General features: G+C 50.2%; 7 protein-coding genes across 7 annotated transcripts in view; all 7 read right to left on the bottom strand.

The window, feature by feature from the left end:
- Positions 1-339, bottom strand: part of TbgDal_I3010 (hypothetical protein, conserved) — a gene marked incomplete at both ends in the record, with an annotated part of 4,704 nt that extends 4,365 nt beyond the window's left edge. Inside the window, one exon of the mRNA XM_011773276.1 lies at positions 1-339. This exon is cut by the window's left edge and continues 4,365 nt beyond it. Within this exon, the coding sequence (XP_011771578.1) occupies positions 1-339 (339 nt within the window).
- Positions 340-1,104: 765 nt separating this feature from the next.
- Positions 1,105-2,436, bottom strand: TbgDal_I3000 (hypothetical protein, conserved; the record flags this gene model as incomplete). Its single annotated transcript, XM_011773275.1, has 1 exon — positions 1,105-2,436. One exon carries the CDS (start codon positions 2,434-2,436, stop codon positions 1,105-1,107), a length of 1,332 nt encoding a protein of 443 aa, XP_011771577.1.
- Positions 2,437-2,754: 318 nt separating this feature from the next.
- Positions 2,755-2,967, bottom strand: TbgDal_I2990 (hypothetical protein, unlikely; the record flags this gene model as incomplete). Its single annotated transcript, XM_011773274.1, has 1 exon — positions 2,755-2,967. One exon carries the CDS (start codon positions 2,965-2,967, stop codon positions 2,755-2,757), a length of 213 nt encoding a protein of 70 aa, XP_011771576.1.
- Positions 2,968-3,771: 804 nt separating this feature from the next.
- On the bottom strand, positions 3,772-7,275 carry TbgDal_I2980 (Ion transporter channel, putative; the record flags this gene model as incomplete). Its single annotated transcript, XM_011773273.1, has 1 exon — positions 3,772-7,275. One exon carries the CDS (start codon positions 7,273-7,275, stop codon positions 3,772-3,774), a length of 3,504 nt encoding a protein of 1,167 aa, XP_011771575.1.
- Positions 7,276-8,297: 1,022 nt separating this feature from the next.
- Positions 8,298-8,567, bottom strand: TbgDal_I2970 (hypothetical protein, unlikely; the record flags this gene model as incomplete). Its single annotated transcript, XM_011773272.1, has 1 exon — positions 8,298-8,567. One exon carries the CDS (start codon positions 8,565-8,567, stop codon positions 8,298-8,300), a length of 270 nt encoding a protein of 89 aa, XP_011771574.1.
- Positions 8,568-8,675: 108 nt separating this feature from the next.
- Positions 8,676-11,513, bottom strand: TbgDal_I2960 (ABC transporter, putative; the record flags this gene model as incomplete). The annotated part of the gene is made up of 1 exon (XM_011773271.1): positions 8,676-11,513. One exon carries the CDS (start codon positions 11,511-11,513, stop codon positions 8,676-8,678), a length of 2,838 nt encoding a protein of 945 aa, XP_011771573.1.
- Positions 11,514-11,964: 451 nt separating this feature from the next.
- On the bottom strand, positions 11,965-14,301 carry TbgDal_I2950 (hypothetical protein, conserved; the record flags this gene model as incomplete). The annotated part of the gene is made up of 1 exon (XM_011773270.1): positions 11,965-14,301. One exon carries the CDS (start codon positions 14,299-14,301, stop codon positions 11,965-11,967), a length of 2,337 nt encoding a protein of 778 aa, XP_011771572.1.
- Positions 14,302-14,779: the final 478 nt, after the last annotated feature.

Here is a 14,779-nt window from a genome sequence, read left to right as displayed (position 1 = left end):
GCCCCCCGGTTTTCCCCGTTTTACATTGGGTCCCAGCAGGGAAGCCATTGGGTGCCTTTTATTGTTGCTTGTGGCGTTGACGTCGCTAATAACATTTTCATGGAGTACGACGGTGCCGTCACGGCCACAAGAGATGGCAAGACGCAGGGCAGTGTGAAGTCGCACACATGTGACGGCCCCCGTATGGCATTGACGTGCCCAAAGCGGCTGAGCTGTTGGGAACCGTCGGAGCGGGTGAAGCGCCACAACTCCATCAGCTCCACCACTTAAGGCATAATGCCCATCGATGCTCACTCGAATGGGGCCGGGGGAGTGTACCTGCAAATGGGGATGTTCCATGGTTTGCCGCACTCAGATCCTTAAATAATTCGTGTCAGAGTGTTAGTTAGGGATTTGCACGTATATATATATATATATATATATATATATATTATTGTAACAATATTATGTATGCGGTCTAGCTTCTATGATGTGGTGTAACTCACCAAACTGTTTGAATGTGTATCTATCTACCAATATGTGTTCGATACTTGCTTAGTACCACCAATATAGTGGCGGCTCGCTAGCCGTCCTTTACACCAAAGAGCAAACAGTTAAACCCAAAAGGTGTCAACCGCTTAGAGTGGATAATGAGATGAGGGTCCAAGAGAAGATATAAACGGCTGAGGTATTAATAGTAAAAGAAAATAAATTAGAAGCGGTTGAGCCCGTACAAAAAAAAAACGAAGGAAGTAAGTACGAGAGGTGAGGACGCCTAATCGTACTTGGGCTCGATTTCTGAGGGGTGTCCACCGACTGCCGTAAAAGCAAACATGCATATGGCACATGCCATACAGTGATACATTCTTTCGTGATCAAACAAAAAAAATGAAGTTTACAAGTGCTCAACAGAAAAATACAGAGAGGCGTAGAAGGAAGATGAAGATATAATATTTTCTTTCCTTACCCCTAAGGTGCAAGTAAGACACACCAGTCGCAGCAGCATTCAGCAGCCCTCCGTACCGTCATCACTGCACCCACCTCACACACTCGGATGCACTGGGCAAAAGAATCCAAACAAGTTTTTGGAATTCGATCATCAGTTTTCTTTCACCTTCTCACCGTCTATGCATTTGATGAGGCTGCAGTTTGGCAGTCCTGCTGCCTTGCCCGCTCCCTTGCCGAACGCACTGCCCGCATGAGACGCTCAAGTGTAATCCCACCGCCGTTGTCAGACGCGCCTGCAGTCGGTGACGATGGTGTCGAGTGCGGCCACACTTGCCGATAGGGCGGTGACTTCATTGTTGTCCCTTCATGAGATGCAGAATCCATCGCTGACATCTTCGGCTCCGGTGGCAGAGGCGGCGGTGTTGCTGGGGTTGAGGGAGTCGGCGCTACGGCAGTGCTGCGGTTGCTCGGACACTCATCCGCCGTGTATACCGATCCCATTTCTCCCACTCCATGCGGTGGTGGCCTTCCATGCATAACACCAGACTTCACCACACACTCCGCTTCCAATGCGTCCAGTCGCCGCTGCAACGACTCCAACTGGCAACTGAATCGATGAATGGCAAATGCTTCACCTCGGGCTCCCTCCACATCGCCGCCCAATACAGGGGAGGAACGACATGGCGTGCACACCGGCGATCGCGACCTGCTCTGCTCATACCGGGCCCGAGCGCGACTGGTTAACCAGTCGGGTGCTTCCACTCCCCCAGAAGCCGTAGCGGCATCACACTGTGGAGTGGACGGACGTTCCGAAATATTGTACGGCTGACTAAGGGGATGTAGTTCACTTGTGTCACAGGGCACTTGATACCACGCCCGCGTCGTTGGCTTTCCTGACGGCGCTAATTGGGACGCCTCGTGCGCACGCCCCGCGGCATGGGGGTAGTTATATGAGTGGTATTCGTTTGTCTGTGGCCAATACCGCATAGGGTTGACTCCTTCAGCCACGCTGCCATGAGCGGTTGCGCGACACGGAAGGTGGCCACAGCCGAATTTCCCGCAACAACCCCTAACAAAATTATATGACCCTCCGCAGTCGTTACCACCGAGATTGGCATGATGAGAACAGCCATTCAGCCGTGCAGCGCATGTGGTTTGCTGTTGAGCAGCCTGAAAGGATGACAGTGCAGCCGTCCGATGGAGGCCGTAGGCAAGTAATCCCGGGTCGTGTACGCAGTTACTACAACGCCACCACGCGTGTGAAAACAAACCATCGTAGTCATCACCTCTCACGGGTGTTCTCAGACGTGGGCAACACGACGGCTTCTCTTCTGTGGAATTATGGTGTGAATCCATCGAGTCAGCGGCAACAGTGGCCACGACATCTGGAACGGTGGTGTGGCACTCTGGCGAGGGTCGACGCTGCGAGCTGCGCCCTATTCTCCACAGAGATGTTCCCATCGGTGCATCAATGTTGTAAGGATGCAGTGGCGACGCGTTTTTTATCATGAGACGCTTAACTCCCTGCTCCACACACAGGCGTGGGGTATTGGTGTTATTTCTCCGTGGGTTCACTTATTTTTTTTTTTCTATTGCAATTTGTGCCGGGCCTCCGGGTCCCCTTTGACACGATTGCTACTGCAACCGTCTAGAGATGCACGTCACCAATTGGATGACAGAGCAACAATTACCCTCTTTTACAATAAACAAGATGGCGCAATTTTTTTTCAAAAGGGGGGGCAATGAATTCCAAGTGAGAGGTAGAGGAGAGGGGAAAAAAAAAGAAAAGAAAAACAATATGACGAAAGAATATGAGTAAAGACTCAACTACAAAACCTGCTCCTGCCGAACAAGGACAACGGAGAGGGCTAGGGTTAACGAGTCGGAGCAAGTACACAGCTCTTCCCCTCCATAAGCAACGGAGCAGACGGGGAAAGCAACGAAATAAAAAAAATCTACAGCGACAAAAAAGAGTTTCGCATTTGGTGCGTGCATGTGGCCAAAGAGATAGACGCGCAACGCAAGCACCAACACCAGCATCGTAAGATACCTTCACATATTGCTATAAGCACGTTTACACACACGCATACATAAATTTATATTTATGTATTTTTCTTTATTTACCCATATACTTTAAAAAAATGCTACGAGCATTATCAACTCTTACTGCTATTACCACTCTTGGAACAACACTTATGCACGCGAACGGTAAAAACACTGCCACAACTCATTCATCATCCACCACCACCACGATCTCGCCGTTTATGAACACTTTTCAGTTGCGCGCTCTCAGCCACGAAAAAAGAGAGTGAAGCACGGAAAAAAAAGAGTGAAAGAACGCCAAAACGCTGGCAAGAAGAACGACAACGCAGGCTTCCTTTCCCTTCACGGCTTAACTCCAGTGCCAACAGAAAGGAAAGAGAAGCGGATAAAGGGAATAATGGAGAAAACGGTAACTGAAAAAAGAAACAAAGAAGGGAAATCCGCAATAACAACATTGCTGACAGCGGCGCGTTCACATCTCGTCACTTGTGAAGGGAGGGAACAGAAGCAGGGAAAACAACGTTAGCACACAATTCCTGTGCAAACGAGGTAAGGGAACGACTAAAGGCATGTACACACAATAAGTTACGTTAATCGATGAAGAAACCAACGTGGCTAGCACACACACACACACACACACACACACTGCCATCTCCCAGCACCAGCGCGTGAGTACCATTCTCACAAACGCATTATATATATATATATATATATATATATATATATATGACGCACACCAAACCATGTCTCTTAACCCCCACGGTTACCTAGTCACAATTTAACACTCCCTTCTTGTAAACGTTAGCAACCCATTCTGTTATGTGCTCCCGTGACTCCAGAAAGGGCGTACACCACATCATCAACCCTTAGCGGCATTTTCATTGGGGGGTTCGTAATGAAATAGCGGGGAACGCCCGGAAGCCCCTCAGACGTCGGGAATCGGCGGAAAACACCAATGGCCACCCACGAACGGTGTTTCAGGAGGAACACAAACAAATCGCCGAACGTTTGAAAATGCAAAAGCTGGTTCCCACATACCTTAAAAAGAGTGGTGTCAGACTTGTCGCCGCTGTTCCACCCCCCTGTATCAAACACACTTCCCTGCCGATGCAGGCACAACACGTTGTTAAGGAATTTCATAATACAACGATTCCGGTGAGCGTGGATAAAAATTGTTTGCAGCATGTTGGCAGAGAAGCAACGACCCATCATGAACGCCAGGGAGTACTGGAAATGGACCTCACCACGCTGTCGCCATTCCGTGTCCGCGTGGTGAGGTGTAACTGAAATGCAGGACTTAAAGGATTTTAGCTCCACCATAACCTGCTGCTCCACCTCTGCACCGCGAGACGACCCACCGCCCACCCCCTGTTGCTGCTTCTCCGAAGTGGCATGGCAATCAAGGATAGCGCGTATGTTGTTCTCCACAGCAACAAGCGGGACGTCCTTAAAGTCCCAGTGACTAAGCTGTGAGCAGTATATGAGAATACCACGCAGGTTAGCCGCCCCTCCACTTTCCTTGATGGCATAGTTTAAGTGAGACTCCATTGTACTCGAGCCCCGAATATGTCGTAGGGGAAACTCAAATGAAGAGTCCCACTGCCGGAGGAAAGAATCGCTCAGACTCTGCCAACTGAGAAGTGTAACGCGGGAGCGGGAGTGAATGCCCCGGATGCAACGCATCATTTGTACGAGTTCAAACCGTGAAGCATGGTCATTAAGGTAATGGTCATACATGGACTCTAGCAATGGTTGTTTGAACGAGGACACGTGGTCAATAAAAAGAAAGTTTTCCCCAGGGGCTTTCCCGCTCCTCCCGCACTGGTACTCGTTACTTACATGTCTCAATATGTCATTGATCTGCCGCTCTATTCGTTCAACCGAAGATTCCACAGGCTCAGACCTTGAGCGAACCGCCTGGCGCCAGTTCAGCAAATGCGTCAGCACCGCCAACGAACCGCCTAGAGGAAGGCGTGAGAGTGAAACATCACCGAAACATTTAACCACAAAGTCCTCTCCCAACAGCCTCCTCCGCAGTCTTTCGACCTGCATATCCAACACGCTGGTGATCGTACCTTTGGGGAGAGCTACACTGTTCGGCAATGACACATTTGCTTTCCCTTTATGTCCCTGCATCGCCACTGGTGAAGTCTTTCCAGGCGAATTGTCACACTCTGTACCGAGACATGGCACCTCCTCATTACTACCAGTAGGCACCTCAAAGCTTGGGTTGAACGGGTAAATGAGGCTCGCGCTGTCGATTCCAACAGCGCCCAACTCCTCCACCTCAGCGTCCGGCACGTCCCCACGGGAGCCGCTTTGTGCGGATGCATCAGCCGCGGGCGAAGCCATCCGCGCCTCCCATTGCTCACTCCTATCACACCCCGTCATGCTCCCACAGGAGCCCTCTGTTGGGTCAAGCGCTCTTAGCGCCAGGTCCACACTGTCGCTACCACTTTCATGTAGTACAAGGATAGTGTCACTCAACGCAAGTTTATAATCAAGGTCGAGTATCATCATCCTATTCCTCCCTTCCTCCACGCCAACAACTAATACATTAAAGGTCTTCAACAGGTATACTGCGTCCCGCAGAGGCCGCCGCTCAAAATAAGGTGGAACCGTAAATGTGCGAAATGTAGCGCGCCGACTGTATTCGTACAGGTCCTTCCAGTTATCCATTCCCTCCTCAGACCACAGAGAAGCCGGAGAGCTTCCACCTGACGATGCAGTACGAACAAGGTTCACCAAAAATGGAACAATACCGGGAAGAATAAGAGCACTCGCCATAATGCTCCTCATATTCTGATCCACCATCGTTTCGCGCTCCTCCAGCAGTTTGATGTGGGTACCGAATCGGAGTTGCAGGTACTGCTGAACAAAAGGTGCATGCCGCTGGAACGTAACGGAGGACAAAAACACGTCATCGTCCCGCGCCTTCGCCGTCCCATCGCTAGTTGGGGAAATGATAACCGCATCCGCCTCACTCACCCGCATGCGATGCAGCGAAGCCTTGTTGAGTACCTTCACTACCATAAATGTACTGCGCATCCTATAATTTGGGTGTCCACCCAATGATAGAACATCCCGCGGAAAACTTGCATTGCAAAAGCACACAGATCTCGTTGGGTATAGTTTGAAGACCTCGTCAAGTATGGACACAGCGTCCTCCTGGCTCACGTGACCATACACGATGAAGTGATGCGGTGGACCGCCGTACTTCGGAAAGTCACGCAGCATCTTCACCATCCCTACCACAACCACAATCCACGAAGGCATCTTCGCAAGAAAGACAAAGATAATTCCAATCGTCAACATACGGCCAATGTTGCCCTGCGGAAGAACGTCACCGAACCCAGTCGTTGATACGGTCGCCATGACAAAGTACAGCGAATCTATTGTGCCAATCATCGTGCCGGAAAAAATTTGCTGAATTTGAAAGATGCACGCAGTTGTGAATACCATAGTTAAGAACAACGAAAGCGATGGTGCTGCCAAACGAACAACATCGAGCCTATCACTACTGGATGACAACATGGCCACAGAGTCCAGCAGAAAGAGAAAATACTGCCGCATGGGCCAACACCGCAGAAACATCGGAACGTACATCCGACTCGCCCAAGTAAGGCCGAAAACCAAGGCCATAAAAAGGAGGACAATCTGATAGATAGTTGTAACGAGCACCACAACGATGGTAAAAGGCGTAAAGGAGTACGCAAAGATCAGTTGGGATAGTAGTAAAATGGACAGGGCACTGCTTATGCAGAAGCACAAGCCTAATTCCTCCTCAGTGAAAGAATTCCACGTGGCGCCCTCTGCAACACCTGACACTTGCCACAAATAAATGGCCACCATCGTTGTCTCGCACAAGAAGAGGACGGACCAGACAATCATGGAAACGATTGGGTGCTGCCGCACCACACGCAAGTATATATTTCTTACTCCTCGTGTCATGGCGAAACCAAACCAAAGCTTCTCATCCTCCACCCTCCTGGGACCACAGCAGGGGAAGAGGCAGCGCAACTGGCTGGCAAAAGTAGCCAATACATCACTACAGAAGCCACTGCTTCCCTCAGATTCGTACTCGGGTGCCGTGTCCTGCAGGCCTCGTCTGCGCCGGGCCGGGCGGCGGCTTTGAGGTGTGTTGAACCGCAGTGAACGCCTAAAGGGAATATATTCACCAACGTCCATGCGGTGTCCCTTCGACGTCAGATCCGTCACTTCCTTCAGTAACTCATTTCCCGCAGCCTCCCCCAAAAGCGCTGGATCGGAGGGTTGAGCATCAAAGCGGGGGTACAGCGTGTACATGCACACTTCCCTCCCCACCTCCTTCACTTCCGCCTCCTCGATTTGAAAAATTACTTACAGTTTACCTTCCCACTCACGCGCGCTGAACCCACACAACCGTTTCAACCTCTGGTTTTTTGAAAAAGTTCGAGGGGAGGATGATGTGGGTACCAGTCCCACTACATCATTTGTTTTCGTATTGTCATTGTTTGTGCATATATGCACATGTGTACATTTTATACCACGCGCATGAATACATGAAAATGGGCAGGGAGATGGAGAGAGAAAAGAAGTAAGAAAGTGAAGGAAGGGAAGGTAAAATACAGAATTGACACGCAGATGCACGAATAATGGGGTGAAAAAGAAGTACATGTTGAACACGGAAACACACAACCCACAGAGAGAGAGAGAGAGAGACGCACGCATACGTTTGTAGTAGGCACACACAAACACATAAGTACAATACGATAAACCAAAAAAGAAAAAAAGAAAAAAATGGGACAGAAGGGAAGAAGGAAAAGAAGATCAAACCCAAGGAAAACCAATGTGATTTAGCGTAAACGCACACGCGTACTGGTCCCCCCCCCCCAAAAAAAAAAAAAAGGAAAATGGGATCACGAAGACCGATGGAATAAGCGAGCGGAACGTTTGGCTGGCACGTCCAAACAGCTCGAAGGGTTTAACACAAAATCGGAAAAGGGGAACACACGCACACGAAAAAAGAAAAACACTCGTACACAGATTTATGCCTCTTTCCTTCCCCCATTGCTTCTTTTCCTTTTTAAAAAAGTCAGACAGGTGACCAAAAAAAAAAAATTAATAATAATAATAATAATAATAATACGACGATACGACGACAAAAAACTTCACTAACTGCGGTATTCAGACAAACTAAAATGTCACAAACAATCTTAGGGACGAAAATGAAAAGGAAAAACAAACAATCAAACGACGAACAAGCGGAGATACTGGAAGCTGGAAAAAGTTGAAGGGAACCAAATGAAATTTCCTTCACGCTCCACACGTAGAACTGTTGATAAATATTAATGTGAACGGCGACGAAACATAAAATCCTTCGTTACTCCCTTACCTCCCCCCCCCATACCCACCAACGTTGATCCCATCACTTCTAACGCCAACCCGCACAATTCGTGCATGCACCAAATGGCATTATGACACGCAAAGAGAGGGCATAACACTACGGAGGGAAAATGGATCATGTGCATGAAAATAAAAATAAAACGAGACAAAAGGAGATGACAAAACTGGAAATAACAGCACGCCACGAATGTCGATACCGCTGTCAGCTTCATGTATTAAATTTCCGCCATCATACCCCAACTACCTCCACACATATGTACTGCCACACATTGGCATCAATTAGTTTTGCGAGTAATGCAATTTCAGCAGCAGCGAGTCGCTCACAATGTTACGGTCTCATCCGCCATTTGCAACACATCGGCGTCATGCGACACGCATATGATACCACCCACGAGTCCAGAAGACAGCAACTCACGCCACTGTGACATGACTGCTTTCTTCGTCTCACTGTCTAACCCTGCTGTGGGTTCATCCAACAAAAGTACACTGGAACAGTGGAATAGAGCACGAGCTAACATTAGTCTCTGCCCCTGACCACAACTCAGTCGCACGGCATCGGGCGTCGCCCAACCAACATTCACGCACAGTGGCGTCATGATACCATTTGGCAAGCGCTTAATGAAATGACCGCAACCCGCAGCCTCCGTGCAGACACGCACCCGCTCAAGGACCAACGTATCCGTAATTGAAACGCGGTTCCGAAGTGAGACATTCTGGGCTATGGTCGCGCCAGGAAATATAGTTGGGGCCTGTGGCACGTAGCTGAAAAAAGTAGACCGAAGCTGAGCTCGCGGTATAAGCTCAACTGGAGCCCACTGCTCTTTATTACCGCTATTACCCGTTCCCCCTCCGTTGGATTCCGACACATGATGTCGTCGCAACCGAAACTCAAGAAGGAGAGTGTTGGGGTTCTCCGGCGCGTAAAGCCCCAATAGAAGGCGCAGGAGTGTTGTTTTGCCGCAGCCACTAACTCCCGTGATGCACACAAGCCGCCCAAGACCTGTCGTCCTATTCCTCAACTCAAATTGAAACGAAGCGGGCTTCAGAAAGGCATCAACAGTTGGTGCTGTTGGATAACGAAACTGCAAACCGTTCGCGCGAACAGCCAGCACCTCCACGTCGTTTCCTTTAAGCCTCAACTCTCCACCTTCCTTGTGTTCCTTATACGTACCGCCATTCATACCACAAGTAAGTGCAGTAGTATCACTGCTATTGCCCTTATCCGTATGCTCACAGATCCTCTCCGCAGTGTCTCCATCCTCCCAATTCTTGGAGTCGAGGATACGTTCAAGCACCCCAGCCTTGTATGCATTATATCCCACTACGTCCACAACACGCTGAACGTCCACCACACGCTCCAATACATCCTGCGAGGCCCGTATTGCCTCAAGAAGAAAGACTTGTATTTGACACGTGCCCGCAGCATTCGCAGCGACAATAGCGGGAAGAAGCCACCGTGCGACCGGTTTAAGAGCGTCAATCGCCCAAAGGTAGCGGGAGTTATAGGTTAATTGGAAAACACGACGCAGGCCACAGGAACGCCGTCGGTAGTGAGCGGTGTAGTTGTTCCACCATTCCATCAGTTTGGTGTCAGCGCCGTACGGGCGCAGCTCGGGGATGTGCTCGATAATGTCCATCCCACAGAACATCAGGTGGTCTGTTGTATCTTTCCGATTCTCCTCCTCCTCTGCATCCGACGGGCTGTCAACCGCCTCAAACTCAATCCCATTACAATATGAGAGGGCGCAGTAGGTCTTCTTGAGAAAACTCAGGCTAGCATTTAAAAGGCTTGCTCCAGCAACCGCTCCCATAACGGTCACCGCACTCCGCATGTCTAACACCCTTAATGCCACACACAATGAAATGCCAGACTGTGCCAGCCGCGTAAAGAAGTCATGCACAAAAACATCAACCCCCTCAAGGTCATTAACGTAGTACACAATCTCCTCAACAGCGTAACGTTCCGTTTTGTCGAAGTAACTTAAGGGTGTCCGCGTGAGTGCATCGTATAGTCGGTGCTTCACAGTGTCCCTGCGCCATGCAGCAGAGGCGTGGGTGTAGTCCTGTGTTACCCGTGTGATTCCCAGACGCAACATGTGCAACATCCACTCGGAAACGAGAAGACGCGCTACGACGATGTGCATGGCAGTCCATGAGACGATGGCACCGTCCCCGGTGGTTCCCCCAGTATTGATGGAAGCAGCGGTGCCAAAGAGATTAGGAAGAAGCTGCTCCACGTCTACCCTGATTGTACAAATCGCACTCGCACTACGGGCAGCAAAAGCAGTGAGCAGTCCCACCATACCGTAAGTGCATAACTTATCGAGCCCCCCTGCAAACACATATCTGGTGAGACTCCAAAGGTTGCGCAGCTGTAACGCTCTTGCCTGCCCACGCAACCGGTCGTCTTCGGCGGACAGACACTCCCAGCAAGAGTCGAAGGGGACCCGCACCGGTGCGTGTAACGTAGAAATAAACTCTCGATAAAGAGCTCCTGTGTGCTTTCCAAGTTCGGTCAACTCGGCATTGCACCGTCCCACGTCTCCGGCGATCACTATAGACTCGTGAACGGTGCGCAGGAGCTGCAAACGCCACAATAATGCCATCAGAGCGGCACTGGGCCCGTACCTCGACCCGGCCAAGTGAGGCTCCAGCCGCCTGCGCAGAAGACCCACGACCTCACGCGCGTCCAAAGTGTACCTCACACGGTCCTCCCACAGCAGTCGAATCGGCTCAGGAAGTGTCTCGTACTCGGCGACGGCGTCTGCAGGGGGAGATCTGGCCCATGAGCCTGGTGACGTCCGCGGCGCCCCAAGAATTGCTTTGCATAACTCGTCACTGTACTGCTGCACTAAACACGCTTTCGCTTCCTCGTCGCGGTCCTCTAACTCATCGGTCACCACAAACTTCACCGGCCCATTATGATGGTTGACGGCACGTGCCACATTAAGGGCCCGTCGGTTTCGAAACCACACGGCTGCAGTATAAACGCCATCAACCAAAAAGCCTAAACCGACGGCACAAAGCAAAACGGTGTTGGGCGGCAGAAATTGATTACCACTTATGTGGAGGCTGCGGCTCACATCTTGCAGGGATTTCAGTAGAGCCTTGCTGCTGAAAAAAGTGGTGGAGATTACTTCACCTTGAGTTGTCGTCATTCGTCGTGGCTGTTTCGGTGTTTGTCGAACAGCGAATATTCCCCTCCGCAATCACTCCGGCAAGGTACGGTACAAACAGAGCTATAAAAACCAAGTTAGGTAAATAATAAGGAGTATAAGAGAGTTCGCTTTGTTTTATTTGTCCTCTTTCTATAACCTGATGCGCATAAGACATAAAAAGTGAGGGTGAGAAGAAAGTACGTGGTGCAACGTAATATAACATTTGCGACAGATGTGAAAACCGAAAGTATACACCATTGCGACAAAAATGAGATGGACACCCCAGCTCCAAACTATTTTGGAGGTGAAGAACACCACACACACATGCACATGGGTATACCCGGCTTTAAGAATGACCAATTCTTTTTTTTTCCGGCATGCGTGTTCTTGCTCGCTGAGGCCTTCTCTTTTTTTTTCTCAACCGCGATGATTTGACACTAAAATATATCCCTCACATGATGCCGTAGTCGTCCTCCTCCAGCAATGGTAACTCTTCATCACGTCCACGCTTTCGCCCCTTTGCTCCTTCGTCACGATTTCCACCAGCGCCCGTAGCACCACCGGCACCGCCGTTACGCCGGTCCCCATCACCGTTCTCCACTCTGCTGCCATTACCACTAGCTGTCCTGCCGATATTGAGTGCTCTCTCATTTGCCACTTTCGTCTCCCACACCAAGTTTGTATCACTCAGAGCAGTGTCATCAGTGGCAGTGATTAATGTCGCAATGTGTTTACCACCCTTATTTGTACCACCAAGAGAGTAATTCACCACGAGCCCTTCCGCGGGGCGACGCCTGCCGGCCTCCATCCATGACGCCCATAGGAAAGCATCACTGCTAAATTGTACCGTTGAGGAGCCGTTCACTTCAGGGCGAATGTGACCCCGGTGCTCATCCGCATCGTAAACGTAAATAACCCCGCGATAGCGCCGAAGAACAGAACAAACCGGTCGTTCGCTTCCTGTCCCACCTTTGTCCCGTTCCCTCCGCTTCTCCTTCTTTCCCCCCTCATTTTCCTTTACCGTCACACCTCCACTATCCCCTCCTTCCATTAGTCCATTTCCCCCTTGCTTCTGCACCCCATCCCCGGTCTCTGGGCCCCCTTCCTTCCCGGTAACCGATACCTTCTCTTCAGCACCACCTTTTTTTTCTTCGGGCACACTTTCCCCCGCTGAGGCTGATGGCGATCCTTCCGTTGGCACGCCTTGGTTCCGATTCCCCCTTCCGTCTCGCCCGCGCTCGGCTCCAGGATTAAAGACGAAACTAAACCAAGATTGCTCAATCGCTAATGCGTGATGATTTATTGGAAGACCACCGATGTTGTCAGCTCGCAACCGTCTGTTTGTCCGGTTAACGGAAGTGTTCCACCGCACCGTAAATGTCAAGGGTTCCCCCACCAACAAAACGGGTTGACCAACTTGTAGGAAGAGCGCAAGCAGTCGAGCCGCCTCGGGGGTAAGGAGTGCAGCAGCCCTCTGGATCATATCGTTCGCTTCTGCATTGGCAACAGTTCCACCATTATCCCCACTTCCCGCACTTCCATCATCGGGTTTTTCCTTAACCTCTTTAGTCTGCACTATTTCACTAGCCCCAACTGTTGTCATCGCCTTAACTCCATTCCCCTTCTTATCCCCTCTTGAGGTCACCGTATCGGAATCTGGAGGTTGCTCTAGCGAGACTTCCCCACCCGCATTAGTCTCAGCCACAGGCAAAGCCGGTTGCTCTTCCCTGATAACTTCACCCGTGCAACTACTTTCAATATTCCTTTCTGCAATGGCAAACCCGTCAAGCACGGCCTCATTTCCACTAACCTCGTTGTAGCAATTGTTGGTGCCACTCGTGTTAGAAACTGTCTCACTTCCATGCCGGCGCTGGCGACGATGGGACTGGCGGCTATCCACTCCGTCATCTCTTCCTCCTTCTCTATGCTGCGCGTTAGCGCTCACCGGCATGCCAAAAAATGCTTCCAGTACACGGCGAGTGAAAGTGAATTCAATGCTTTCCCGTGTGAAATACACATCTGGGTTTCCTATGTCCGGCGCAATGAAACCAAAATTTTTGTTCTGTCTGAACAACACACAACGCCCTGTATGACGTCTCCCGTCCCCAGGGCACATTAACGCAATCTGCTCTTCCGCCGTAAGCTGCCTGCGTGGCGCGTTTTGTGCAGAACCACTTGTCTGTTGATGTTGATGTTGATGTTGCATCGTATGGTGTCTTGTGCCGTGCGAGGAAGTAAACATCCCTCCTGCTGTACCTTTACTGGAAGCCCCAACGCCTGGCCCGCCATCTCCAGTGTTATTAACAATTCCATCCCCACCTTCATTACCATCAGCGTCAACCCCAACGGACTGCTGACGTTGCGGCTGTTCAACATCGTCAAACAACGAAGCGTACTTCATAGCCTCCTGCACCGCCTCGTCCTCAGCGTCGAGCTGCAGATCAATCGTACGGTGAACTTCCTCTCCCTGCTCTTGATCCCCATGCTGCTGCTCCTCTGTCCTTTTGGCTGCATGGCGCATTACCGCGCTGAAATCTAAAATGCCTTCTTCCGTCAAATTACCGTTAGGGCCCGGGTCGTCTGCCGCAGAGCCGTTGTCGCCCCCTTCCTCAGTGGTAAAAGTAATGCCGTCAGTATTTTGTTCTTCATTTTCAGCCTGAATACTCTCCATCAGGGCGTATTTCTCCCTCAGAGAGGCGGGCCCGGTGTTCAGAACTACATCTGCAGGAATAGTGGCAAATACCTCGTCAAAGAGGTTTCGCGTCGTTAATCGAGGGTTTTTTTGCATTTTTCTGAACCCTTTTCAACTAATATGACTCCGTAAAATAGACGGAGGAACGCGGAGGGGGGAAATAGGAGCCAGAGAAGTGGTGGCACCTGATGACTGTTCCCTGGCACGCTCCTTCTCACACCTTTTTAGCAGTTAGTGAAGTGGAAAGAAACAACAAGTAACAATAATAAAAATAATAATAGCACTGACGGTAACAGTAGCAAAGTCACGATAAGGGAACGGGGGCAAGGGGGGAGGGGGGTGGGGGTGGGCAGAGAAAGCGAATGGTACCCCCGTACATACCACGTGGAACCTCGGATGTTTCGGTATATAGACCACCAGGAACAACCAGTAGCGGGCGAAAAAAAGAAAAAACAGTGCAAAACAAGATGTGCATTCGCTTATTAAATCTGCTTTTGAATAAAAACATAGCAGCCCCTTCCTTTTTTTTTTCCACATGGACACGTCTTTTATACTTTCCCCTCCCTCCCTCCCC

The sequence above is a fragment of the Trypanosoma brucei genome, chromosome 1, assembly GCF_000210295.1.
Source record: "Trypanosoma brucei gambiense DAL972 chromosome 1, complete sequence".
Taxonomy (NCBI): domain Eukaryota; phylum Euglenozoa; class Kinetoplastea; order Trypanosomatida; family Trypanosomatidae; genus Trypanosoma; species Trypanosoma brucei.
The sequence above is the reverse complement of the archived record's forward strand: the minus strand, read 5'-3'. Positions and strand labels throughout refer to the sequence as shown.